Genomic DNA, 25,546 nt, shown 5'->3' with positions numbered 1-25,546 from the left:
AGTTTTTCCTCAAATGCAGTACTGGCACAGGTGTGTGTGTGTGTGTGTGTGTGTGTGTGTGTGTGTGTGTGTGTGTGTGTACTTCACAATGTAACTTTAACCAGTAGGGTGACATGGTCCAAAGGTCAGGAGGTGCACACCTTTCATTTACCAAAAGTGCTATCAAGGAATAACACTGCCACTGCTTGTAACCACCACTGCTACTTGTTTTAGTTTCATGGTTTTACTGTCATTGTTCTGTTGATTTTAGCTATTTTATAATGTTTTTTGTTGTACGTTTTCAAGATTTGAAGTCCTGCATCTCCTGCGTCCATGATTAACCCTGTGCTTCCTCTCCCTCTGTCTCTCGCAGGAGAAGCGTAAGCTTCAGGACGAGGTGGAAGACATGTCGGAGCGGCTGAACGAGGAGCTGGACTCTCGCAGGAAAATGACAGACAAACTGAGCCACGAACGCCACAACAACCAGAAGGAGAAGGAGTGCATGCAGGAGGTGAGGGGTGAAAGGTCACGGACACCTCTAAGCCACAGAGGTGGAGATTGCTGTAAAAGAACTCTATACCACATGGTGGTACAGTCCTGTTTAGGAGAGAACTGCCTCCTCCTTAGCTGATAAGGGTGCATGTATGTATGTGGCTTTATATTACTATTGGCACCTGATAAGTGTGTATCATATATATATACACTATCTTCCTTTAATCTTTTGTCAGATTGTATATGTGAGTGAAATCATCCATGTGTGTCTTTGTATGATTAACTCTTCCTCTCTCTCTGTGTGTGTGTGTGTGTGTGTGTGTGTGTGTGTAGCTGATTGAGGACTTACGTAAACAGCTGGAGCACCTGCAGCTCTTCAAGCTGGAGATGGAGGCCAAGAGAGGCCGCTCCCCCAGCGCCGGCCTCCAGGAGTACAACACACGCACGCGAGAGCATGAGCTGGAGCAGGAGATCCGCAGGCTCAAACAGGTACACACACACACACACACACACACACACACACACACACACACACACACACACACACACTGCCTAGGTGAAGCGCATGCAACATGGTCTGAGAGAAAAGCAAGCCTTTAGGGTTGAACATGTATTTACATTATTCTAAAGCAGACTCCGTAGTCTAAACAAAATGTAACCTACTATCACAGCAACCATGAGCTTGAACCATGAGAGTGAATTCAGTATTGGTTAGATGACTCTGGTCTTGTTGAATTCAGTATTGGTTAGATGACTCTGGTCTTGGTGAATTCAGTATTGGTTAGATGACTCTGGTTTGGGGATGTTTGTCAGTAGCAGGCATGAAAACTCCTCACCTTTCGGCGAAATTCGCCGTTTTGAATCCAAAATAGGGGACTTACGTGGTTCGCGCAGATCCGATGAGAAAATATTGTGGTGGGGGGGGGGTATGGGGTTACAACTGAGTTTACAAATCACGCGCAGACGCGAATGCATCTTGATGTGTTGTAAGACAAGAGCCCAATTAAAAACTTGTCTGATCCAGCAACGACTATGTGAATGCAGCCCCTATGCATTTAGCCTATTAAACAGTGGAAGCTACATTTTGCTGCGGATGCAACGCAAACAGAACGCTTGCGCTGGAATAGCCTCCCTGTCTGTGTGACAACAGATGCGTCTGAAATGTCAGCTGGAATGTGAGCCCGGCGAGGAGAGATGCTTATTGATGTCACAGGTGGGCTAGTTGAAACGCTCAACTTCTGTCAGAAAAAGACGTTGAGATTGGTGTAGCAACGTAGCATAGGCTGTTGTTAAAGTTAGCGATATTGGACAGAAATATAGACATAACGAGTTCATTTGATGAAGAATATGTGCAGTTTGAGCCATGTAGATCGACAAAAGGTGAAGCAAATAGGCATACTTTATCAGTACAGCAAAGGCTAATGTGAATAACTAATTAGTTTAATTAAATGCTCCTAAACTGGGCTGGTGCGTTTTGTCGAGTTCAGAGACAAACACAGTGTTTGACATGGTAATGGCGTCTTTTAAGAAACGCTCAGTGGCCTGACACACTAGCACAATGCCAGTAAGTAGCCTAGCTGCAGGTTAAAACATTTCAAACCAATTTTACAAATTAAAGCCTAGTCTACCCTACCCAAGTTTATTTATTACCTGGTTTGGTCCAACAAATATTCAGAATTATTCTAATAGTCTACTATGAAGTGTCCATTAGGCCTATGAAATCTTCAGAAATGTCTGATAACTTCAGGCACAAAGAAAGAAAGAAAACTCATGTAGATTACTGAGGAGGAGAGGAGGGCCAGGCTGAAGCATGTTGCCAAACAGCGCAAGTGGGCCCAAGCCAAAAAGAAGAAATAATAAGTATTTTTTTGTAAAAATTAGTCATTTTGTAGTTTGTTTTCTTTATAAATCTCTGGTTTTAGGCAACTTCATACTCCATGGAAGCTATGCACTATTGGCAACAATGTCACTCGCGCCTGTTTTGCTATGAAACGGCCATTTCCCACTTCGCGCGCCCTTCTCACCTTTTTCACCCCTGACCCGTTTTCATGCCTGCAGTAGTAGCTCTTAATCTTAATCTCTTTATCATCTGTAGGATAACCGCAGTCTGAAGGAGCAGAACGATGAGCTGAATGGACAGATTATTAATCTGAGTATCCAGGGAGCCAAGAGCCTGGTGTCAGAGTCCTTCTCGGAGTCGCTTGCCGCTGAGATCAACTCCGTGTCCCGCAGCGAGGTGAGAACACACACTCTGCACACACACACACACACACACACACACACATTCATGGGCTCTTGCTTGTTTCCCTTGCTTGGTACATGTTCAATCCTTAGCACCCATTGAAATCCTATGTGTTTGTGTGTGCAGTTGATGGAGGCCATCCATAAGCAGAAGGAGATTAACTTCAGACTACAAGATTACATCGACCGCATCATCGTTGCTATCATGGAGTCCAACCCCTCTATCCTGGAGGTCAAGTAGACGCCCTGGTCGCACTGTAGCGTGCCATGGCCACCTGCTCTACACAGAGACAGTCAGAGCATACTGGTTTCACTGGACGTGGAGGACACAAAGAGATTAAAACTGTGGAGACGGATGAACTTAAACATTATCACATATTACTGAAGACGAGTGTTAACGGTCAAAGCCATCGTGCGCGCTTCTGTCTGTGTGTGTGTGTGTGTGTGTGTGTGTGTCTGTGAGACCGAATGCTGGTTCCTTTGACGTCCCTTTGTTTTGGGCTGAGGGGCCTTAGTTTCCTCTCTGTGTGTGTGTGTGTGTGTGTGTGTGTGTGTGTGTGTGTGTGTGTGTGTGTGTGTGTGTGTGTGTGTGTGTGAGTAAGTGTGTCTTGTGACTGTGCCTTGCATGGAAGTGCAATACATCCATATAATTTTTATGAATAGATATCAAGCCCCCCTTCATCACACTGCTGTAGCTCTGGCTGCTATTACGAATTTCCACTTTATCCCACATGAAGCATTCACGCAGTGTTGTGTGTGATTTCAGGCACACTGCAAAAGTGCAAAAATGTCAGTCACACACATCTCCTCGCACACCGTCAATTCTGTTTGCAGTGTTAATATTAATCCCGGTTGAATCAGTCACACCATTCCACCCACGTGAGGGACCTCTTAGGGGAGACGGAGAGGTCCTGAGGGTAGAGGTTGTCAGAGTGCTTGTGTGTTTGTTTATTCGTTTGTTTGTTTATCTTTGAAGGAGGTTCCAGATGATTGATTATGTTATCATTCAAAAAGGATCACCTGTCATTATGTCATGTTCATGCACTGGTCTTCTGATTTTTAAAAAAATATATATTTATTTATTGCAATGAAGCGGAATTCAAGGGATCAAGCTGATGGCTAGCTGACATACAGAAACCAACAGCACACCTAGCCAACCCACCCAGTCGACTGCTTCAGTGCTGTTGCATAGACAAAAGCATAGGCTTGTGGGTAGTGTAGTTTCAATCCTGTGTAGTTCTGCTGAGTGAAAGGAAGTGAGGTCTCTGACTGCACAGCCTGAGAGGAAAACAAACAAACAATGGTGCGCTCAACTGATGAAGAGATACTTACAGAGAGTGGTCAGCCTCGGTTCTCATTCCATTTCTCTTGCTTCGTTGGAGATGGGAACAACAGAACTCTAACTGTTCTCTGAAGATGTGTGTAGATTTGGAAATGAAGGAACGACACAACTCTGTGTCTGGAGAACTGTATATGTACATAAACATGCACACACACACAACAAATGTTTTTGTGTGTGTGTGTGTCTGGTGAGTTGTGAAGGAATCTGCTCTCAGCTGTGGAAAGTGCCCAGCCCAACCAAAAGGCTCTGCACGCTCAGTCTCTCAGCCTACCACCCCACCACCACCTGGCTCTCTCTGAAGCTGACCTCTCAAAGGCCTTGGTTCAAACTGACTTCTGCCTGTAAAGTTTGTTTTCTAAATGCTGACTGTACTGTAGGTAATTTTTGTAGAAAAGTAAGAAGGAATGAAAAGGTTTTTTGTTTTGTTTTGTTAATTTTGTCTTCCTCTGGGATGACTGCATTCCTGTGTGGCGTGTTCTCCACAGAATGCCACACATCACATGCTTGTTGATAATGTGTAGATATTTATTCTTTGAACCATGTGGCTTGGTCAGTCTAACCGCCAGTTTCAAAAGCCCTGGCTTTCCGTGCTCTGAGGGAACTTATTTCCTTGTCTGTATCAAGCAGACAGGAATAATGATGAGGGAATTAACCCCCTGTTTGTTCATGTCTGGGAATGCTATTGTTCAAACGGAGTCTCCCATGTGAGAGTGCTCTTGTCCTGACACCCTTTAGATCACTGGTTTTGCACTTCTGCACTCATTGGGCCTACCCCTTGCTCCCACCTAAATGGTTTAATCCTGAGCCCATGATTGGTTGGGCTGTGGAGGATGTGTCCATTGTGGCTTAAGGTTAGGGGTCTTGCAGAGGACCACAGGGTTACACCTGATGCACTTTAATGAAGAAGAAAATTAAGAGAAAAAAAAAATGAAATCTTCAACAAGTCTGTTTCCATGGCAACCAAAGAGTGTGCGCAAAAGGCTCAAAGCCTGGTTCCTCACTCAGCTTTCTTGCTCTGACAGGAGTGTGTGTGTGTGTGTGTGCCACTTCCATCTTATGTTGAGTCACTCTGAGCGTGCACACTCTCACACGCACTCCACATTCTGTTCAGTTATAAATATATGATGTAAATATGCGAATAAATGAACTTGTTCTTTTGTGGACTCACACCTTAGCTTCCAAAGATGCAAGTACAGAGCTCACTACTGGAGAACTCAACCTGCCATCCAAATACACAAACAAACAAAAAACAAAACAAAAACAGGTAATAAGCAAATATAAACACATAATCTCATTGTAATGAAGCATTGAATTGTAAAGTGAAGTTTATTACCATTGTGAAGGACACATGTATAAAGGCTAAGATCAGTATTGTAGATGTAACACTTATTGTTTGGGGAATTATAGATTTTCAAGTAAAATTCTGTAAAGATGATATCCGAAATAAAAATAGAGAGAAATAAATCAAATTGAAATACATGATGCATTGTTTTTTCTGCTGTACCAGTCTTTCATCAATGTACCAGCAGTGTATTGAGCAAAAGTAAAGAAGGTTTGTCCTCCAACACTGCTGTGTGTACCACTGGACTGTTCACTTGAACAGCTGGACATGACAGTGTCAGCTGTCCTCAAAATGTGTTGGATTCGCAACACGAGACACATTAAATTGTTTGCATATGCGCTGGCAATACTTCTTGCCTATTTATACTCTATTTCAGCGGTAACAAATGTGCAGCAAACACCAAGCTAAGATTAGTACAATTGACAGGAATATTGTGGACCGTCATCTCTACATTTCCTCACAAATAACTGTCTACAAGACTTTTGGCAAAAACGGCAAACTGCATCTGCCTCTGGTCTCTCTTTTTTCAGTAGGTTGGCATGGGCAGCAGCATACAGACACTACTTTCTCATAAAATATATAAATTAATACTTCTAGAAGATTTTAACAAAATATTTATGTAGGATCATTTTGTGTTGAAGTGTCTTTGAGTCCATGTCCTTAAGTGTCCTTTAGTGTCATCTTAAATTTATACAGAAGATGCAGTTGTCATGGCAACAGTGGCGCCAGAATGTTGATTTGTAATATTAGAATATGAAAAGCAAATATTCTAAAGCGCTCCCCTCTAAGATCTTTGAAAAAAAAAAAAAACAATACCAGGATACTTTATCAAAACAATTTGATCATCTGCTTGCACACTAGACACTGACTTTTAAATGTCTTATTTATTTACGGACCCTAACTCCAACAGTAAGTCGGCCTAAATATAGGCCTAGTTGTACAATGGAATATTTCGGCATCAATTTCATCTGGAGTGCATTGCAGTTCATTCTAAACTAGAGAGCTAGAACTAAACCTATCTTGTATGAACCTGCAGGAAAAATCAATCACCCCGACTTTGTAGGCTGTAGAGTCATGCATAGTGCTAATTCTTGTCTAGGACCAGTGTTTGGACCAACATCATCTGCGCCACAAATACTGTCTTCAAAATCCTGTGACCTGGGCAGCGGAGAAGCCGTGATCCTGACGCAGAAGCCAACACAATCTCAAGCACCAGTTTGGTCGCTGCCCTCTCAAGAATGTATGCAGTGCTGTCATCAAGATCAATGTGGCGATGCCCCTTTCTATGCCCACCCATACAGACTGCAATATAACGTGACCCCTCAAAGCTCCCTGTGGTGTTCTTCGGGGGAACCTCCCCCTCCTCCAGCATTAGGCCTACTGTCAGACGACGTGTGCCCAGTTATGGTGTCCATGGTGGTGGCCGGTATTCCGGTCGTACCAGCGGCAGACGGGACAATCGGTAAAGTTTTGGCAGCCGCTCATCGTTTCATACGATTTGAGCGGGCGGGGCGTCACATCAAAAACAGTCCCAGGCAACCTGCAACACCTGCTCCTCACTTCATATCAACACATCGGGATCAGACACAATGAAATAAAATGATGTTAAATTCATCAATAAGACTTTGAACAATAATTTGTTTTAAATGTAGGCTATTGATATTATTGTAGTCAGGGCTGTAGTAGGCCTAGCCTACTCGAGTCCGGTCTTGGACTCGAGACCGTTTTGGCCAGGGACTCGGACTTCTATGTGCGCACATGAAAGTTGGACAACAAAAAAATCTAAAGTTTAGTTTCATGTGCTCACCTGAAACTTTCAATTGAGCACTCAATTGAGTCGTTTAGACATGTGGACATTCATATGATCAGAAAATTGAGTGCGGCAGAATAGCAGTGATGCTGTGTATTACTACACAGGCAAACATATTAGAGGAGGAAATGACGTTTAGTTACTATTAGATGGGTCTATGATGGCTGGAGGTGAGTAGGTTTAAACTTTGAGGAGATGAATCCAAAGAACACTCCAAACACCTATTTTTTTGTGGAGTGTTGGAGTATTGTGTGTAGATTGATGAGAGAAAAAATGAATTGAATCCATTTTAGGATCAGTCTGAAAAATAAGAAAATGTGGAAAACTTGAAAGGGTCTGAAAACTTTCCGGTTGCACTGTATATCACAACTCTATGGGGAGCTCTAGAGTTGTCAAAAATACCTCAAGCTGCATAGTATAGGCTACCTTTAAATTTTGAACCCACATGTTCAAAACTCTTGCTTTAAGCAGCATGGTCTTTATTTTTAATTCGCATAGCACGTAGAACATCGAGACTTTAATTTCCTCTACTTGCATTTTCAAGAATGCCCTTAAAATGTATGAACGATGAATGATCAGGTGGAAACCCAGTTTGTACATGACTTGAGCACCTGTCTGAAATCAGTGTGATTTACAGTCATTTTGATTCACTAGTGTGGATGTACCCTTAGTCATGACTCATGTGTGTTCATCTCAGATTAGTTCAAACATGCAGAGTGGTGCCTCAGCTGCAGGATTGACGGCCTCTTCAATAGCTAAGGTTTACTGTTGTATTTTTAAACATATTTTAAAAACATCACTTTCTTTTAGTCCTAGTTATTATTAGGCAGTTGCACTTTGGTACTTGGATGTGTATGGTACCTTGACAGCTATCATATGCTATGTCCTGTGGGTGAATATAATTTCTTGTTTATGTATGTGGACTATGTGTGTGTGTGTGTGTGCTTGCTGTATGTTCTTAAGGGTGCTGAAACAACTGAATTTCCCTGTGGGATAATTTAAAGTGTATCTATATCTATCTATCTATCTATCTAGTTCTGTCAGGCTGGGCAGTTTTTGTGATAAGAGCTAATTGACGAGACTCCTATGCAGCATGAAGCAGAAGTATGTAGTATTTGCTGCTCCGTGTTTAACCAGCAGAGGGAGCTGAATCCTTAAAATCATGTATGGAAACATCTGAGTGGGCAACTGAGTTAACCCAATCTGCATACAGTTTTGTTGTGCATAGGGGGAAAGAACGTAGACGTCAGAGGGAAGGAATGTAGAGCCCGTGCCTTTGGTTGAAAAATTAAGACAAACCCAAAAACCAAAACTGAATGATTCTGTCTTTTGCTCTCTATAAAGAGCAGTCCCTGGCCAACGGCACTATGAAATATTCAGCAAGTCTTGTGTAAGAGTGTGTATGTGTGTGTGTGTGTGTGCGCGTCATAACAGTGTGATTTCTTTTTGCTCTGACTGCAGCTGCTATGAAACATTACAGCAGGATAACCTTCTCTCTTCTCTCTGTGGGAGTATCGCTTTCATTGGATCAATAAACGGGATGAAAAAGCGGGGAATCTAAAAGTAACTTGACCCTGAAGATCAGGAACGAGGGATCAAACCTCCATTAGTCCTTAAAACTGATGGAGGGAAGAGAGGGGGAGGGAAAGAAAGATTCAGAGTTAGGACCAGACTACAGTACAGAATTTTATTTTGAAACACTGGAAGTGTGTTCCCAATGTACACACCATCTACAAGAAAACAAACTTGCAAAGGTTGAAAAGACAAAATGAATAATATTCAAATCATGAGAGTGGTCATTATGTTCAGTATTAGTAATAATAAATAGTAGTAGGCCTATTATTCATATTAAATAGCCTATCTCTTCTGTTATTTTACATATTTAATTTTCACATGTAGGCCTACATGTATTTTTACATATACATTTTTTACATGTAACTGTAAAGAACAAACATTTGAATAATAATAAAGCCTGATAATGAAACTTACAGAAGTGCAAGAGAGGACTTAAAGTGGCTTTTTTGGCAGCCGCTCATCGTTTCCATAGACAGTAAAATACGATTTGAGCGGGCGGGGAGTCACATCAAAAACAGTCCCACAAGGAAACTTGCAACACCTGCTGCTCACTTCTCTGCATATCAACACAGCGGGATCAGACAAATGAAATAAAATGGTGTTAAATTCATCAATGAGACTTTGATCATCAATTTGATTCAAATGTCTATTCATTAATATTATTGTAGTTTTGATTATATATTTTGCCTAGGATTTGTTGTTCTCATAGGTTTCGGTTTCAGAACGGCTTCAGTTTTTAGAACACCATGTGATGGCGGCGCACTGTCCGTACAACGTTACATGTTGATGTTCTCTTGAATGAACATGGATTAGATTCATGAGAAGGGGCTTGGATGTAAAACGTACTATTCACATAACATGGAATCCCCTAGATGCAGTTGGTCCAGTATATGAGGAAATACATGAAGTGAATTCAGGTCAGCACAAAACTCATGTTAGCTAACGCTAGCTAGCTTTCTGTGGTGCACTAGGTTTGTGTGCCTTGAGGCTTGAGCTCATGTGTATGTCAGTCATTTAAGATAGCTTGCAAACCCATTTAATTTACCGTTTCAGGCAAGCCAACTCACGACTTTGGTGTTAAGCTGTTTGTGGTTAAGATGTGGTCAATTCGAGAGGCTGAGGAACTCATCTTTAACTGTCTCTTGCTTGTCAGTCCCACTAACGGTTACCATTTCAATTCTCACTGTTGCAGATTGTCACAAGCATGGAGGCGGAGGTCCGATTGGAGATCACTCAGTACGTACGAACTGTGACATTATCACGGGAAGCAGGAAAGGTCTTTGATGCACTGCAAGTACTGTTCGGCTACCTAGATGACAGTTGCAGTGTCAGGGCAGAGTTCTGCCGGGTTTTCTACACACCCTTACTACAGGCTTTGGTGAATGGACTTAATTCTGACTGGTTCCATAAATTGCCAGGGTCACAACGGACTGAACTGTGGGATAACTTTTTCCTTCGTGGTCCTCCTGATCAAGCTCTGCTGACACTTCTGGATGCCATTACCTCAAGCGAGTAAGTGTTTTGTGTATTGCTGACAATAAAGAAACTAGGGCTGTTAAAATAACTGATTAATTAATTCGAGAAAAAATAACTGATTAAAAAAATTAGTGCAGATTAATCGATTCCGTATGACCTTTGGCCCCGAGCCGTTCTAGTCAGTAAAAATTAGACTGTAAAATGAAGGAGAGAGAAGAAAACGTGCTGCCTGGATCATTGATTGGAACATTTAAATAAAGTCCTCTGCAATGTCTGCAGCAAGGATTTGCATATCACCGGAGTTCATCAACTCTGTAGTCGCACATCAATGCAAAGAAATAAGTGTTGACATTGAGGGAGTGTTAATTTATTTTCATTGTGTCCCCTAGGTTATATCTGTGGCCTGAAATGCCTTGTATGTGAAAAAAAACTTCTTCCCTAAGCACTTCTGAATTTATTTCCTCAGCATATTAGGTCATATCATAGATTATTATGGCAATTATTTGAACAGTGAAAATAATAATAAAAGAGTCTTTGAACTTTAATGTCACTAATGCTGACTATTCAATGATTCATTTGAATTTAAATATTTAAAATACTTTCACAGCAAAAATTATATATGCGATTAATTTAGATGAATTAATCACAGAGTATGTAATTAATTAGATTATTTTTTTAATCGATTGACAGCCCTAAAAGAAACGCTTGTGTCTGATGTGTTGGCATGAACTGTGTTCATGTTTGCTTTTATTCGTGTACATGGGCCGACAAGGTTTCACACTGGTGCCTTTCTGAAAGTGATAGAGTAATGCAATATAATGGTGTGCTTCAGACCCAGCGCAGGTCTTGAGCATTTGGTGTACGTGCTGGAGCAGTTTCTGAGCACAGAGCCTAGAGGTCCTGCTATGGTCACGATGTGAGGGTAGAGGCATGGCGGACTCACTACAGGTCAGAGAGGTGCTGCTGGGCAGACTGGTGGGGCTCCCATCTCTCACCGCCAACAAACTCCAAACAAAAACACCCCCAGCATTCATGCCACAGCAGTATTGCACCCACCTGGCCAACACTATCCTCAGTGTACTGGAGAAAACCTGCAAGGCCCTGAGAGGTAGCTATGGCTCTGCACATAGTGCGCATTCTTTAATATTATTATCTAAGACGTTATGCTGTAGTCTGCTATTGGTTCTTCAACTCAACATAGACTGAGGTGTTTGCGTTTGTGTCTATACAGGTGGGCAGGACTGCTCTTTGGGTTTTGTGGGTCAAGTTTTGGGAAAGGCATGTGCACAGGGTCATACAGGTGAGTCCCCCCCCCTCCCCTCTTTGTTGTGTGGTGTGTATGTGTCTGTATTCATATGTCAAGAAATATATTTCATTTCCCATCTGGTCTCAATGGAGTTAAACTCTTGCACATAGTTTTGTGATGGGCTGTATCCACAATAAAAATGTGTGTGTGTGAGTGTGTCAACAGCATTGGTCTTCCGGACGCTGGCCCCCCGTCTAAGTGCTCACACACTCTCTGATGCTCTGTGGCGGCGAGTGAGCGCCAAGCTGCTGGAGAATATTCCAGATCGCTGGATGGAAGCCGTGGTCACAGGACTTGTGCAAGCAGTCAATGGGTGGGTGTGTGTGTCCTTGTGTCTGTGTTTGTGTGTGTGTGTATGTGTGTGTGTCTTTGTCTCTGTGTAAGCATAACAGTTGTAATGTTGTCATCTGCAACAGCCCTGAAACCCTGTCCAGGATTATAGGCAACATAGTGCTAAAGAATCCAAAGGCGCGGTTTGTTATCACTCACAAATTCCTGCTGCTGCAGTACCATCACAAGGTGGGTAGTAATATGCACTTTATAAATGATCTCAAGCAGCCCGTTTCAGTGAGTACGTTTACATGGACATTAATATTCCGATATTAACCGGGTTAAGACCATATTCAGAATAAGACACTGCCATTACATGGACATTAATATTCAGAATAAGACACTGCCGGGTTAAGACCATATTCAGAATAAGACACTGCCATGTAAACAGCATATTCTGATTGCCTTAACCGGAATAATATTGTATTCAGAATAAGACACTACCATGTAAACAGCATATTCTGATTGCCTTAACAGGAATAATATTGTATTCAGAATAAGACACTGCCATGTAAACAGCATATTCTGATTTAACTGGGATAAGATTATATTCTGAATAAGCATAATCAAAGTAAGGTATGTGGATCAGGGTGCAGTCGTGGCCTACTGGTTAGGGCTTCGGGCTTGGAACCGAAGGGTTGCCGGTTCGATCCCCGACCAATGGGAACGGCTGAAGTGCCCTTGAGCAAGGCACCTAACCCCTCACTACTACCCAAGCGCCGCTGTAGCAAGGCAGCTCACTGCTCTGGGTTAGTGTGTGCTTCACCTCACTGTGTGTTCACTGTGTGCTCTGTGTGTTCACTAATTCACGGATGGGATAAATGCAGAGACCAAATTCCGCTAGTAGTAGCCACATAAGTGGCAGTATAGCCTAAATGATAAGGTTACTATGGAAACATTCAGTGAAGGAACGTTTAAAACTTTGATAAAGTCGTTATTAATCAGAATATGCTGCGTGGCATGTAAACAGGAATATGACCGGAATATTCTATTAACTACTCATATAGACACCATATTCGCAATATTATCTTATTCTGAATAAGGTCAATACTCGGAATATGAATGTCCATGTAAATGTACTCAGTGTCACTTGTGGACCGCATTTGATAGAATTCTCAAATCTGTCTCCATTCCATTCTGTTCTTCCAGGATTGTGTGTTGAGGACTTTGCTAGGTTATCTAGCTCAGGATGATGAGCGTCGACCTCTTCTTGCACAGGTATTGGGTTCACGTGAGTGCATATCTGTATGGTTCAATATTATTCCCACGTCGTGCACAATCTAACCGCGCGAGGATGTGCTTGTGTGCAGGCGCTGCGGGCGCTGTGTCAGGCGTGGAGTAACAGCAGTGCGGTCAAGCACACCACAGTCGAGCAGCAGCTGTATGTCAGCAAAGCTCTGCTGCTGTCTTTGAGTCTGCTGAGACCTCCGGAGATAGAGCAGCAACAAGAGGGTAACAAACACTCACACGCAAAGATGTACACGCACACACACCCACACACACAAACACATGATATGCAGTAGTAGTATAAGTTTAAGTGTATATGTCTTTGTCTGTGTTCAGTGCTTCGGCAGTGCATGTTGAGTGGTATGCAGTGCCATTTGGACAGCACTGTGCTGCGTGTGCGCAGGATCGGAATGGTGGTGGGAGAGTCAATCAGTCAACACATGGACACAGCCACCGCACGCCTCTCCTTTCAGGTGACCCGCATAAGTACAGACATACACCGGTCATCTGAAATGGTCACACATTGGGAAATGAATTAGCTAGATGGTGTGCTACTAATATCAGCCAATGCTGTCTCTGTGTAGTTGTTAATTGATAAGTGGTGACAATAATACCAGTAATCATAAGTCTGTTTTGCTTCCCATTAATTGATGAAATAGTCCTACTTAGACTGGTTGAGCCTAGCAGATTATATGTGGAGATTGCCTTTACTTAACCTCTTTTAGGTACCAGAGACATTTAGGTCTTTGGGTATTTAGAATGTACAGTGTGTCTAAATGTCTGATGAAGATTCTGAAATGTTTTTGTATGTCTGTGGATAACAGTATGAGCATGACGATGAGACCAGAGACCTTCTGGAAATAATGAAGCCAGCAGAAATTAAACCAGAACCCAGGTAGACTCAATAAACACATTTCATATGTATAAGATTGCAGATCACCTGCAGAAAGTGCATGCATTAACACCACACTATAACTTTTGCCTGAACTCCACAAAACACCTCTTGTTCATGGAGAATCTGCAGGAAACTACTGCTAGCCACATGTTGCTATCTGAAATCATATTATTTGTAACACGCTAGAATAGAATTGGGTTAAACAACACCATAAAGAATTGGGTTAAATTCTTGGTTTTATTGTGTAACACTGGTTGTCACTTTCATGTTTTTGCAGTCCTGAGCCAGAGATAGATGTGAGGAGTAGTCCTGAGCCAGGAGTGGATATGAGGAGTTCGTCACCTCCACACCCCTCTAATGCTGCAGCACAGCCAGACTCAGATCTGGATAGGTAAGTCACTGTGTTTGTACAGCTCTATACTCTGGATTGGCAGTTACTATAAGGGTGGCGATACATAAAATAAACCAGTTCCAGGGTCTTTCAGTTTCGTCTGTACTGCTTGGTTTGTTTTCATCTCATTCGTACTCTCTCTCCCTTCTGTGTCGGCAACAAACTGGAGAACAGTCTTCTCTGTAAAATGATTGAAGTTTTCATAATAATTAGAGAAACAATGTTCTCTTTTTCAGCGATGATGAGTTGACCCCTTATGACATGTCAGCTGATGAGGTGCAGCAGAAGTGTTCTCCGCCCCGCTATCTTCGCGACTGCCTGGACGGTGAGTTCACTTAATGATTACTTTAGCCATTATGTGCTTAATTTGACAGCAAGTTAGTTTTGTATCATTGTCTCAGATATGCGTCACTGTTGTATCATATGATTGAACTGGATGTGTGTGGATTTGTTTGCAGGTTTGCTGACCTCTGAGGACCCCGAGCGTGTGAGTGCGTGCTTACAGGCCGCAGATGGCCTTGTGAGAAGGCACATAAGCACCACAAAAGAGGTCAGATCAAAAGACAACTCATATATGAGAATACAATATTAATAAGTGTATAATGAGAACAAATGAATAAGTGGACGACCAAAAGCAATAACAATTATTTGATTGTGGTTGAGTTATGACAGTAGAATATAATGTTTGTCGTTCCTGTAGGTCAGTGTGGAGTTCAGTAAGGTGCTGTTGCACATGGAAGACAAGTACAGCAACCCCAACTTCCTCTTTCATCGCCAGAGAGCCATGGTGGCTCTCGCTGTTACTGACCCTATACCTGTAAGTTAGCTTCCATAACACATGCTACGTCTCCATGCACACATCTCCTGCTGGGCATATCGGTTGGACCTCTCTTTCCCTCTGTGTCTCTAGGTGTCAGAGTACCTAACCACAGAGTTCTACTCACTCAACTACAACCTGCGCCAACGCCTGGATATGCTAGAGGTCAGATAGCACCACTAATAGGCAGTCTGAGTCTACAGTTATACATTAGTATTTTATATTTTGTCTACATGGAGATCAAGACTTGTCAACATGTACAAGTCATGTGAACATGTATAAGTGTATTGATGTTCATAACAAAGGTCAATACAATTGTGGTTATGTGGACTATGTGGTAGATCAAATGTTCAACTCAATAGGTAAATGTTTATAAATGAAAAAGCAGAAATCCCTTTTTGACAGAATGAAATGAAATGAACTTGTTTCTTTTAACAGGTGATTGCTCTGGCTGCCCAGGAGTTGTCTCGGCCAGTCTCTAGCAAGAGTGTGGCCACTTCTGCTGTCTCTCTGGTGACTCCACTGGAGCCCAGTAATGACCTGAAGCACTGGAGGCAGGTGGTGGAGGAGCGCATCAAAAGTAAAACCAGACGATTCTGTAAGGTAAGTGTGTGTGTGTGTGTGTCTGTCTGTCTGTGTTGTCTGTGTTTCTCTTTCTCTCTGTATGTGCTTATTGTGTTTTGTCACTGATCCATTTTGTGTTTTCTACAGGGCCCATCTCAACCACCACCTAAAGCGACCCCAAACCTCTATGCTCCTGTTGCTGGCTACTTCTTCTTTCCACTGCTCAAGAGCTATGACCGGTGTGTGTGACTGGCAGTGAGACCTTTTTAATTCATATGTGGATGTATAGGTGACTTTCATCTTCTGTATCAGAATCATTGCTTTATTGCCAAACAAGTAATTGATCTCCAGACGTTGATGTCTCTCAAACAGGGGCCCGTATCCCAAAAGCATAGTTGCTAACTATGATAGGAACTACCTAGGTAGAGTCACTGCCAAATGTGAGTCCGTAGATTTGAGTTGCAGATGCACAAACACCTAAGCTTCATAGTGTCACAAATCACGTTTTTAATACAAGATATACAAGATAGTTTATTGTCACATGCATATAGTTACTGGATGTAAGAAATGCAGTGAAATTATGTCTGGTGTCAGCCTATTTGTGCATTTATGGGGAAAAAGTGCAGTAGAAGAGGGGTTTAGTAGATTAAGTGGCAAGGGCTGCATAAGAAAGGTGGGGGGGATTGGGATTGGGGGGCACCAACAAGGAGCACCCAAGAGCAAGAAACCTTGGGCAAATCCACGGCTCAAGGGGCTAACCCAACTGCCAGGGGTCTTGGTGTGTGTGTTGGGGGGATGACGAGAGCTGGGATTGTGTGCTGTGTATGTGGGGAGAGGTCAGTGTGCAATATGTGGAGTGGAGTGGAGCAGTGACTGTGTGTGTGTGTAGTGTGTGTGTGTGGGTAGGTGGGGGCAGTGTGCTATAAGTATGTAGAGGATGTGTGTTGGAGAAGATCCTGAAGACAATGTGCTGTGTATGTAGGGAGGGGGGCAGTGTGCAGCAAGTATGTAGAGGAGGCTTACTGTAGCAAGCAGTGTGCTGTATGTATGTGAGGTGAAGACAGAGATGATGTAAGTGTGTGTGTGTTTTGTGTGTGTGTGTTGGGGATGGGGTGGGGCAGAAAGGCTAGGCAATCAAGGACATGGGTAGATAGATGGAGGAGAAATCAAAAATAATAAATAAAAAGTTCTATGGAGATGTGCAAAAGTTGGAGAAAGTCAGGTGTGTGTGTGTGTGTTTTGACGTGTGATGAAATAAGAAAATAAATAAATAAAAGGTCTGTAGCATAGGGAGAGGGATGTAAAAGTGCTAAAAGTCATGTAGGTGTGTGGGGGGGGGGGGGTCATGAGTGCTGAGGAGGGAATTAGTGCAAAGTCAGTATAGTGTGAGTTCAGAGTTCGGATGGCCTGGGGATAAAAACTTCTCCTGAGTCTCTCAGTTCTGGCTTTGTGACTACATAGGCGTCTTCTTGATTTCAGCGGTAGGAATAATCCATTGTTAGGATGAGAAGAGTCCTTCAAAATCTTTTGGGCTCTTAGGAGTACTCTTCTGGAATAGATATCTTGTAGAGCAGGGAGTTGAGTTCTTATAGTACGTTCAGCTGAGCGCACTACTCTCTGCAGAGTACTACAATCTCTAACTGTGGAGTTCCCATACCAGGTGATGATGCTACCAGTTAGAACACTCTCAACTGCTGAAGTGCAGAAGGCCTTCATGATGAATGTAGAAACTTTGAATTTCCTTAGCTGACGAAGGAAGTAGAGTCGTTGTCTGGACTTCTTCAGAACATATTGAGTGTTAACAGTCCATGTTAAAGGAGAATTCCGGTGTGATATTGACCTAAAGTGTATTGAAACATGATACCAAGTGTGAACGTATGTCTCATAGCCCATCTCGACTTGTCCCCTGCACTCCAAAATCTGGGCTTAGTTAGCCGATGCTACCAACAACTTTTTTCAGTAGTGGTGCTTCGCATCGGCTAGCCATGCAAATAAATCACTGTTTTACACCCATTTACGAGGCTCAATGTATCTCCACACTTCATTGGTAGACTTCCTAGGGCCCTGACATTTAAAAACGAGACATTGAGAACTTTTGAAAAGCACTGGTAGTTTACTTACAAGACGATTTATACAGACAGTATCTTCCGCGAAGTTTAACGCTTGCAGCCATCTTTAATTTAGTCACGATAAGTCGAAAGCAACGAAAGTAAGAATGAACAGGTATGATAAGGGATCAGATTCCAAAAATAATTCAGTGGAAATGCATGGATTCCAGTTTCTTCCAGTAGCAGCAACTGGAATCCATGCATTTCCACTGAATTATTTTTGGAATCTGATCCGAAGCCGATGCCGAAGCACCACTATTGAAAAAGATGTTGGTAGCATCGGCTAACTAGCGCCAGATTTTGGAGTGCAGGGGACAAGCCGAGATGGGCTATGAGACATACGTTCACACTCGGTATCATGTTTCGATACACTTTAGGTCAATATCACACCGGAATTCTCCTTTAAGTCTTCAGTAATGTGGACACCAAGGTATTTAAAACTTGTGACTCTCTTCAGGTTGCCCGCTGGTCATTAGTGAGGTGTAACTGTAGTTCTGCTGCTGCCTTCTGTAATCCACTACCATTTCCTTGGTTTTATTGACATTCAGTGTCAAGCTGTTAGATTGACACCACTGTGCCACCTCATCAACCTGATCCAAGTAGAGCTGTTAATTGTTGTTACTAATCAGGCTCAAGATCACTGTGTCATCTGCAAACTTGATGATGGAGGTATGACTACTGTTGGCTTTGCAGTCATGTGTGTAGATGTTGTACAGCAGTGGACTCAAAACACAGCCTTGGGGAGCACCAGTGCTGATGGTTAATGTGTCAGATGTAAAACCCCACACTCTAACCACTTGAGAACGGTTGGTGAGAAAGTCAAATATCCAGTGACACAGGGTGGTGTTGTATCGTGTTGAATGCTGAACTAAAGTCAATGAACAGCATCCTCACATAATTCACATTCCCCTCCTCCAGGTGAGTTAAGGTGGTGTTGCATGAGGTTTGAGATGGCATCCTCTGTAGACCTGTTGGCTCTGTAAGCAAATTGGAGGGGGTCGAAGGAGGCAGGGAGGGATGAGCAGATAATGTTTTTCACAAGCTTCTCAAAACACTTCATCACTGTAGACATCAGGGCTACTGGGCGGTAGTCATTCAGACATGATGGACTTATTTTTGGAGCAGATTTTGTGACCGAAATATGACCGCACATCAACACCGTATTTCTGTATCGTTTACATGTGACTCAAATATGGTCGACTCACATTTGGCAGTGACGCTACCACAGAAGACACATCGTAGTAACTATGCTTCTGGGAAATGGAACCCAGTATAGTAAAGATGTATCTGTATAACATACAACATAATATAGACATAACGTTTAAGCAATATACAATACAGTATAGATAATGTGGACCGTAAACAACATGCAGAAAATGTACATATTATTTACAGACAGGACACACATGGCTAATAATAGTAAGTTGTCTTCAATCTTATGTTTAATATGCTTTGGTGAGGCATTTCAACTGGTCAATAACACTATTTAATAATTGCGTTTACAGGCCACAGGTAACCTTTGACCTGATGGGGAGTGACCACTTGGTGCTTGCACAGCTGCTTAGCACTCTGGGACTGCTTATGCATCTAGCCATTCATGCACCGGTGTGTTCACACCTGCACGCACACACAGACACTCTTAAATCATACACAACAAGCTCAACTTCCTTACCCAAAGTGGTAGAACAATTCTCTTTTTGGTTTGGTGTGTAGGTGGCCACTCAGATGGGAAAGGCCCTGCTGGACTTTGTGTGGGCGTTACGTTTCCACTTTGACCAGTGAGTAGTTAGCACAAATGCCTGGTGATGAAAATGAAAATGTTTCGTTTGGCTAATGCTATTTGTGTCTTTGTCTTTCTGAGGTCTGTGAGGCGTGGTGTGTTGATGTGTGTGTGCGCTGTGTTCTTGGCTATGCCGAGTCAGAGTCTCCTACAAGAACTGAGTGAAGACCTAATAGACACAAGAGCTTGGCTAGCAGGTTTGTACAAGAAAACACAGTAGCAACTTAGAAATGCTGTACTTATGTGTATGTATGTCTAGTATCAATGTGATCATGTCATGTGTGTGTGTGCATTGTAGATGTGGCAGAGACGGACGTAGATGCTGATTGTCGGAACTTGGCAGTACAGTGCCTGGTTCTACAGGAGAGGAGCTTGAAGAAAGAACTCAACCCAGAAACACACAAATAATTATCATCATAGTATTGACTTGGATTCAGATATAACATAACATAATGGCTTGCTTTATAGGGACTTTGTGGGAAAACTCTTCTTGCTCATGCTAAGGATATGTCCATATCATGAAATGTATTCAGGTATGAATGAAAATAAATAAATATGACTTTTTTTTTAATAAGAAACATTGCTCTTTGTTTTCCTTCTACAATTATGTTTTTATTATAGTGGTCTCCATACAACACAACAGGGCAGTCATCAAGAGAACACAGATCAGACATTGTTTATGGTAGCTCAAATAAAGCAGGACGTTGTTTACTTACTGTATCTGTTGTACATTACTGATGATGACCTAGATCAGTGGTTCTCAATGCAAATGCATACAGGTTTATGAAATTGGCTAGAGGGCTATTTTTAAATGCACCAATGGCATAGTTTTAGATAGCAACAAAGTGGTTGTTAGAAAGTACCCTAATAGACTACAAGTCTATTATGTTGCTCAGTCAACATCGATGTGAGCTTACGCCTATCGCTGTGGTCTCAGGTTTATGAACACTGTATGGGGAAAAAAAATATGGGCATATGAATGACTTCCTCTGTTATAGCCTTTAAAGTGTAGGCCTATTGTTTTGACAAATGGGCGTCTAACAAGATTATTGTGTCTCATCCTCTGTAAACGGGTATAAATGATGCAACAGGTGGATTAACCTGAATGTGTGCCCTGCAAAGGCCAAATTTAATCTAAAGATGTTTATCAGGCCAGTGTGAACGAAAAGCAATTCGGATCATTTTCGGAAGCACTCGTGTTTCCGCCCTTCATGAGAGCCTCGAAGAATCGGTTGTCTGGGTTACTGAAAACGACGCTTCACCTACAGCCCTGTGAAAACCTAAACATTGTTGGCTAACAAGCTACATTTTCTATGCAGGCTACACTTCCGACTGTTTTATCCAAGGAACAACTCAAAAGTTTTTTCAGGTATGTTGAATTTCCACTATATGAGTAATCGAATGTACTTGTTCGGCACACGAGCAGTACATATTTGACCAGGCCTTACAGACTGATGGATTAGCTAGCTTGCGATGCTAACGTTACCTTCTTGCTAACTAGCTGAATATGAGTGCTGCATGCGAGCATTCTTAATTACTGGCTAGCTAACACTTCTAGCATCACTTTAGCTAATTAGCTGGGTAGATATGATATATTTTATTTTTACTTAACTAACAAGTTCAATTTGTTGGGCGAGTTGAACTCAGTAAGCGAGAACACGACTGCTCTCAACACTTAACGTTAGCGGTCCATCTGCATATGGGTTTTTTGGTACGTCAAACTTCTAGATCTATCAGATGTTAAGATGGATTTGACCTTTGCTGTAAAGAATTCCATTCCACCAAAAGATATTGCATTAAAATCGGGTTAGCACATTTCAGTATCCACCCAATAGTTTGCCAATAAAGCTTCTAACATTAGTCAATAAGTTACACTAGTTCTGCCAAACGTTAACATTAATTTTCTATTAACTAAAAAGGCAAAGCATGACAGTTAACGTTACATTCTACTCACCGTCAAATTGACCTGTTGATGTGCTTGCTGTCTGTGGTAACTAGGCTTCATGTACTTGATAACGTAGTCACTTGATAGTTGTAATACATTGAATAACGTTTCTTGGTTGCTGTTAGATGGCTATGATTTGGCTGCTCTCCTAAACTAAGGAATCCATCTAGCGTCATTTGTGACAGTACGAATCAATTAAAATGCTACGTTTACTCGACAGTAATAATGATATAGATGCGGAGTCGTTTACATCTCCTTATTAATATCTCTTGTAGAGATGGCGGTATATTTTGACCACCGGATCGAGGCTCCGGAGAACAGTGGAACACCTTTCCTCATCGCTTGGCACTCCACCCAACCTGTGCTTGCGGTAGGATCCATCAGTCCTGTCACCGGAGGCAGCGTCAGCCTCTACCATCAGCATGTAAGTAGAATATATGCCCAAATTGGCCACAGTGGCTGATCATAAAGGCCACACACCCTTGAAATCTTTATGTGGCAGGGTTCCCACGGGTCATGGAATCTTGGAAAGTCTATTCTAGATAGGCCTATGGAAAGTCAGGGATTTTTAAGATTTGGGGGCAAAATAATGAAATATCAGGGAATTTTCTTGTAGCAGTTTAAAATGTACTTGCCAAAATACATAAATACAAATACATTTCCACTCATAATTGGTGTATATCTGATTATTAGCTTTACTGCTTGCTTGAATAGTTGTGGTTAGCCCAACTTTGTTTATTTAATGCCCATTTATTCATCTCCCGCTCTAAAAAAATATGGTACTGTTCTGAAATCTTTGGTCTGTATATTGTACCCTTCATTATATAGTAGGTCATGGTAATATTTTTTTTGTCAGGGAAAAGTCATGGAATTTAACATTTAACTTAGAGTGGGAACCCTGATGAGGTTATTGACAGTTTTACTAATCTCTCTCTCTCTCTCTCTCTCTCTCTCTCTCTCTCTCTCTCTGTGTGTGTGTGTGTGTGTGTGTGTGCGTGCGCGCGTGTGTGTAGGGTGATCATGTCGAACTGTGTAGAATTGAGCGAAGCTGCAGCCCATCCGTGTTGAGCTGGCATCCCAGCAAGCCTGTGCTGTGTGTGGGATGGGAGAGCGGAGAGGTGGTGCTGCTGGCACATCCCACAGGTGAAACCACTCCTCTGTCCAGCAACACACACACTGCCTGCATCACACTCTTGGAGTGGAGCCACAGTGGAGGAAGACTGGTCACGGGTGATCAGGTCAGTACACTACACACACACACACACACACACACACACACACACACACACACATTCACTCACTCACTCATTCCCTCTTTTTGCCCTTTGCTATTAGTAGTGCACCTATTAGTGGGACCTCAGTGCTGTGGAAATTTGTAAACAGGGAGTGGGCAAAACTTTTAAGATTCAGTGATGTTAACTGAACACATTTTCTCAAAGTGACACAGTCTCCTTTATAAAGGATAGAGGGGCAATTCACTGTGCTATTTTCAGTTTTTCCAGCTGTTTTTAAATTGGAAATTTGTCTGCAAAACTTTAAGATTCAGTGATGTTAACTGAACACATTTTCTCAAAGTGACACAGTCTCCTTTATAAAGGATAGAGGGGCAATTCACTGTGAGTTGGATGGATGCTATTTTTCAGTTTTCCAAGTAAACTGTTTTTGTAAATACAGTTAAGTGTCGGTGAATGGTAATAGGAAGCAATCAGCAATGTCAGACATTGGAGCCAGTTACCTGTCTAACTTCTTTGTATAGACTAACAAAACATGACATTAGGTATGCAAGGGAAGCTTTTGATTCACTGCAGGTGCAGCTCTTTCAAACAGCCAGTACCAAAAGACTATCGTAACACAAGTCTCGTTTGGCTTTTTAAATTATTTCTACATGTCATTCTTGTGTGTCTCTCTTTCTCTGTGTGTGTGTGTGTGTGTGTGTGTGTGTGTGTGTGTGTGTGTGTGTGCATATGCATATGTTTGTATGTAGGCTGGTGTGCTGGCTCTATGGAAGGTAGATGCCAGAGGCAGATTTCAGGGGACGCATATTGTAAAGCAGGACTATGGCAAGCCTCTCACCTGCTGCATCTACAGACCCACTGCACCCACAGAGTGAGTTCCCTGACACCCATCTAGATGTATGCGTTTAGTACACAACCTTCAGCAGGATTCCAAATAGTCACCAGCATGTGTGTGTGTGCGTGTGTGTGTGTGTGTGTGTAGAGATGTGGCTCTTCTGGCCCGTGCAGCAGTCAGTGGTGATGAGAATGCTCTAGACATGTTTAACTGGAAGAAGGCAGGAAGAGGATCTACACGACAGGACACACTTCAACTATACTGCAGCACAGCTGATGGTAAGTGTGACCCGCTATTGGCTGTTTTGTTGACCTTTCATGGATTGTAAGCAGTGTGTGTGTGTTTTTTTTATCTAACCATATGCCTTGTGTGCATGTGTTTTTGTCTCTGAAGGATGCGTTTACAGTGTTGATGAACGGGGACGCAGTGTGTGTGTGCTGACAGTAGAGGGCGCCGTGCAGAAGCTGGTGTATGTGGAGCGGAAGGCAGTGCTGGCTGTGGTCACAGACTCCCTCATGCTCTCACAGTTCAGTCTCATGCCAGATGGTAGCGCTCATGAGCTAAGCAAGGTGAGCATCCTTATTCCACATATTCAATATAGATTCAGGTGCTCGGGAACAAAAGTATAAAACAAGACTACTGCAGCCTAGGGAATGATCATGTCACGCTCAGCTAAGCCACTAATCACAAACTACTGTATGTGTGGGAATGTGCCTAACATGATCAATTTCCTCAACGTACTCATCTCGGAGTATACCAGTTGGGTTTCAGTCCAACTTTTTAATGTGAATATTGACCATTCCAGTAGGAAGTCCTTATGGTAATGGGTGGCAAACTGGGTGGAAACAAACTCTTATTTTAGTACCTATGGCTGCCCGCATCAAATTCAAGTCTCTAATGCTTGCCTACAAAGTACAACCCCAAATCAGAAAAAGTTGGCACATTGTGTAAAATGTGAATAAAAACAGAATGTAATAATCTGCAAATCTCTTAAACTCATATTTAGTTGCAAAAAGGACACAGACAACATATCAAATGTTGAAAATGACAAATTTGACTATTTCATGGAAATATGTTGATTTTGAATTTGATACCAGCAACATGTTTCGGGGATAACAAAATGCTGGAAAAGTTGTGTAATGATGAAGACAACAAAAGGAAGAATGTTTCACAACTAATTACAGTCAGGGCTCCAGACTAACTTTTTGCACTGGTTGCACTGGTGCGCCTAACTTTTTTCTCAGGTGCACCAGCACAAAAGTTAGGTGCACCCAAATTTTCAACCACATCGCATTTAAAGGAGAATTCCGGTGTGATATTGACCTAAAGTGTATTGAAACATGATACCGAGTGTGAACGTATGTCTCATAGCCCATCTCGGCTTGTCCCCTGCACTCCAAAATCTGGCGCTAGTTAGCCGATGCTACCAACAGCATTTTCAATAGTGGTGCTTTGGCATCGGGCTAGCCATGCAAATAAATCACTGTTTTACACCCATTTACGAGGGCTCAATGTATCTCCACACTTCATTGGTAGACTTCGAGGGCCCTGACATTTAAAAAAGCGAGACATTGAGAACTTTGAAAAAGCACTGGTAGTTTACTTACAAGGCGATTTATACAGACAGTATCTTCCACGAAGTTTAGCGTTTGCAGCCATCTTGAATTTAGTCATGATAAATTCGAACAGCGAGTAAGAATGAACAGGTATGATAAGGGATCAGATTCCAAAAATGATTCAGTGGAAATGCATGGATTCCAGTTGCTGCTACTGGAAGAAACTGGAATCCATGCATTTCCACTGAATTATTTTTTGGAATCTGATCCCTTATCATACCTGTTCATTCTTACTCGCTA

At 42.3% G+C, this 25,546-nt stretch overlaps 3 protein-coding genes across 3 annotated transcripts in view; all 3 read left to right on the top strand.

Annotated features, from left to right (window-relative positions):
- Window positions 1-5,533, top strand: part of rab11fip3 (RAB11 family interacting protein 3 (class II)) — a 29,406-nt gene extending 23,873 nt beyond the window's left edge. The window contains exons 13-16 of the mRNA XM_048233994.1: window positions 353-490; window positions 805-960; window positions 2,567-2,707; window positions 2,840-5,533. Of these exons, the coding sequence (XP_048089951.1) occupies window positions 353-490; window positions 805-960; window positions 2,567-2,707; window positions 2,840-2,953 (549 nt within the window). The 3' untranslated portion in view covers window positions 2,954-5,533. The remainder of the gene's footprint in view (window positions 1-352; window positions 491-804; window positions 961-2,566; window positions 2,708-2,839) is intronic.
- Window positions 5,534-7,773: 2,240 nt separating this feature from the next.
- On the top strand, window positions 7,774-20,253 carry telo2 (TEL2, telomere maintenance 2, homolog (S. cerevisiae)). The gene is given in 22 exon segments (XM_048233990.1): window positions 7,774-7,785; window positions 9,974-10,293; window positions 11,090-11,143; window positions 11,145-11,365; window positions 11,489-11,557; window positions 11,729-11,876; window positions 11,980-12,082; window positions 13,043-13,111; window positions 13,204-13,345; window positions 13,457-13,593; window positions 13,945-14,015; window positions 14,293-14,406; window positions 14,643-14,731; window positions 14,865-14,956; window positions 15,107-15,223; window positions 15,317-15,388; window positions 15,662-15,826; window positions 15,935-16,026; window positions 19,401-19,500; window positions 19,609-19,673; window positions 19,757-19,872; window positions 19,974-20,253. Coding segments are annotated over 22 exon segments (2,478 nt in total). The 3' UTR covers window positions 20,084-20,253.
- Window positions 20,254-20,788: 535 nt separating this feature from the next.
- Window positions 20,789-25,546, top strand: part of ift140 (intraflagellar transport 140 homolog (Chlamydomonas)) — a 35,682-nt gene continuing 30,924 nt past the window's right edge. Inside the window, exons 1-6 of the mRNA XM_048233173.1 lie at window positions 20,789-21,044; window positions 21,896-22,044; window positions 22,634-22,858; window positions 23,605-23,726; window positions 23,838-23,968; window positions 24,084-24,259. Coding sequence (XP_048089130.1) covers window positions 21,898-22,044; window positions 22,634-22,858; window positions 23,605-23,726; window positions 23,838-23,968; window positions 24,084-24,259 — 801 coding nt within the window. The 5' untranslated portion in view covers window positions 20,789-21,044; window positions 21,896-21,897. The remainder of the gene's footprint in view (window positions 21,045-21,895; window positions 22,045-22,633; window positions 22,859-23,604; window positions 23,727-23,837; window positions 23,969-24,083; window positions 24,260-25,546) is intronic.

Source organism: Alosa alosa, chromosome 22 (assembly GCF_017589495.1).
Source record: "Alosa alosa isolate M-15738 ecotype Scorff River chromosome 22, AALO_Geno_1.1, whole genome shotgun sequence".
Classification (NCBI taxonomy): Eukaryota; Metazoa; Chordata; class Actinopteri; order Clupeiformes; family Clupeidae; genus Alosa; species Alosa alosa.
This window is presented reverse-complemented; position numbering and strand designations above follow the sequence as displayed.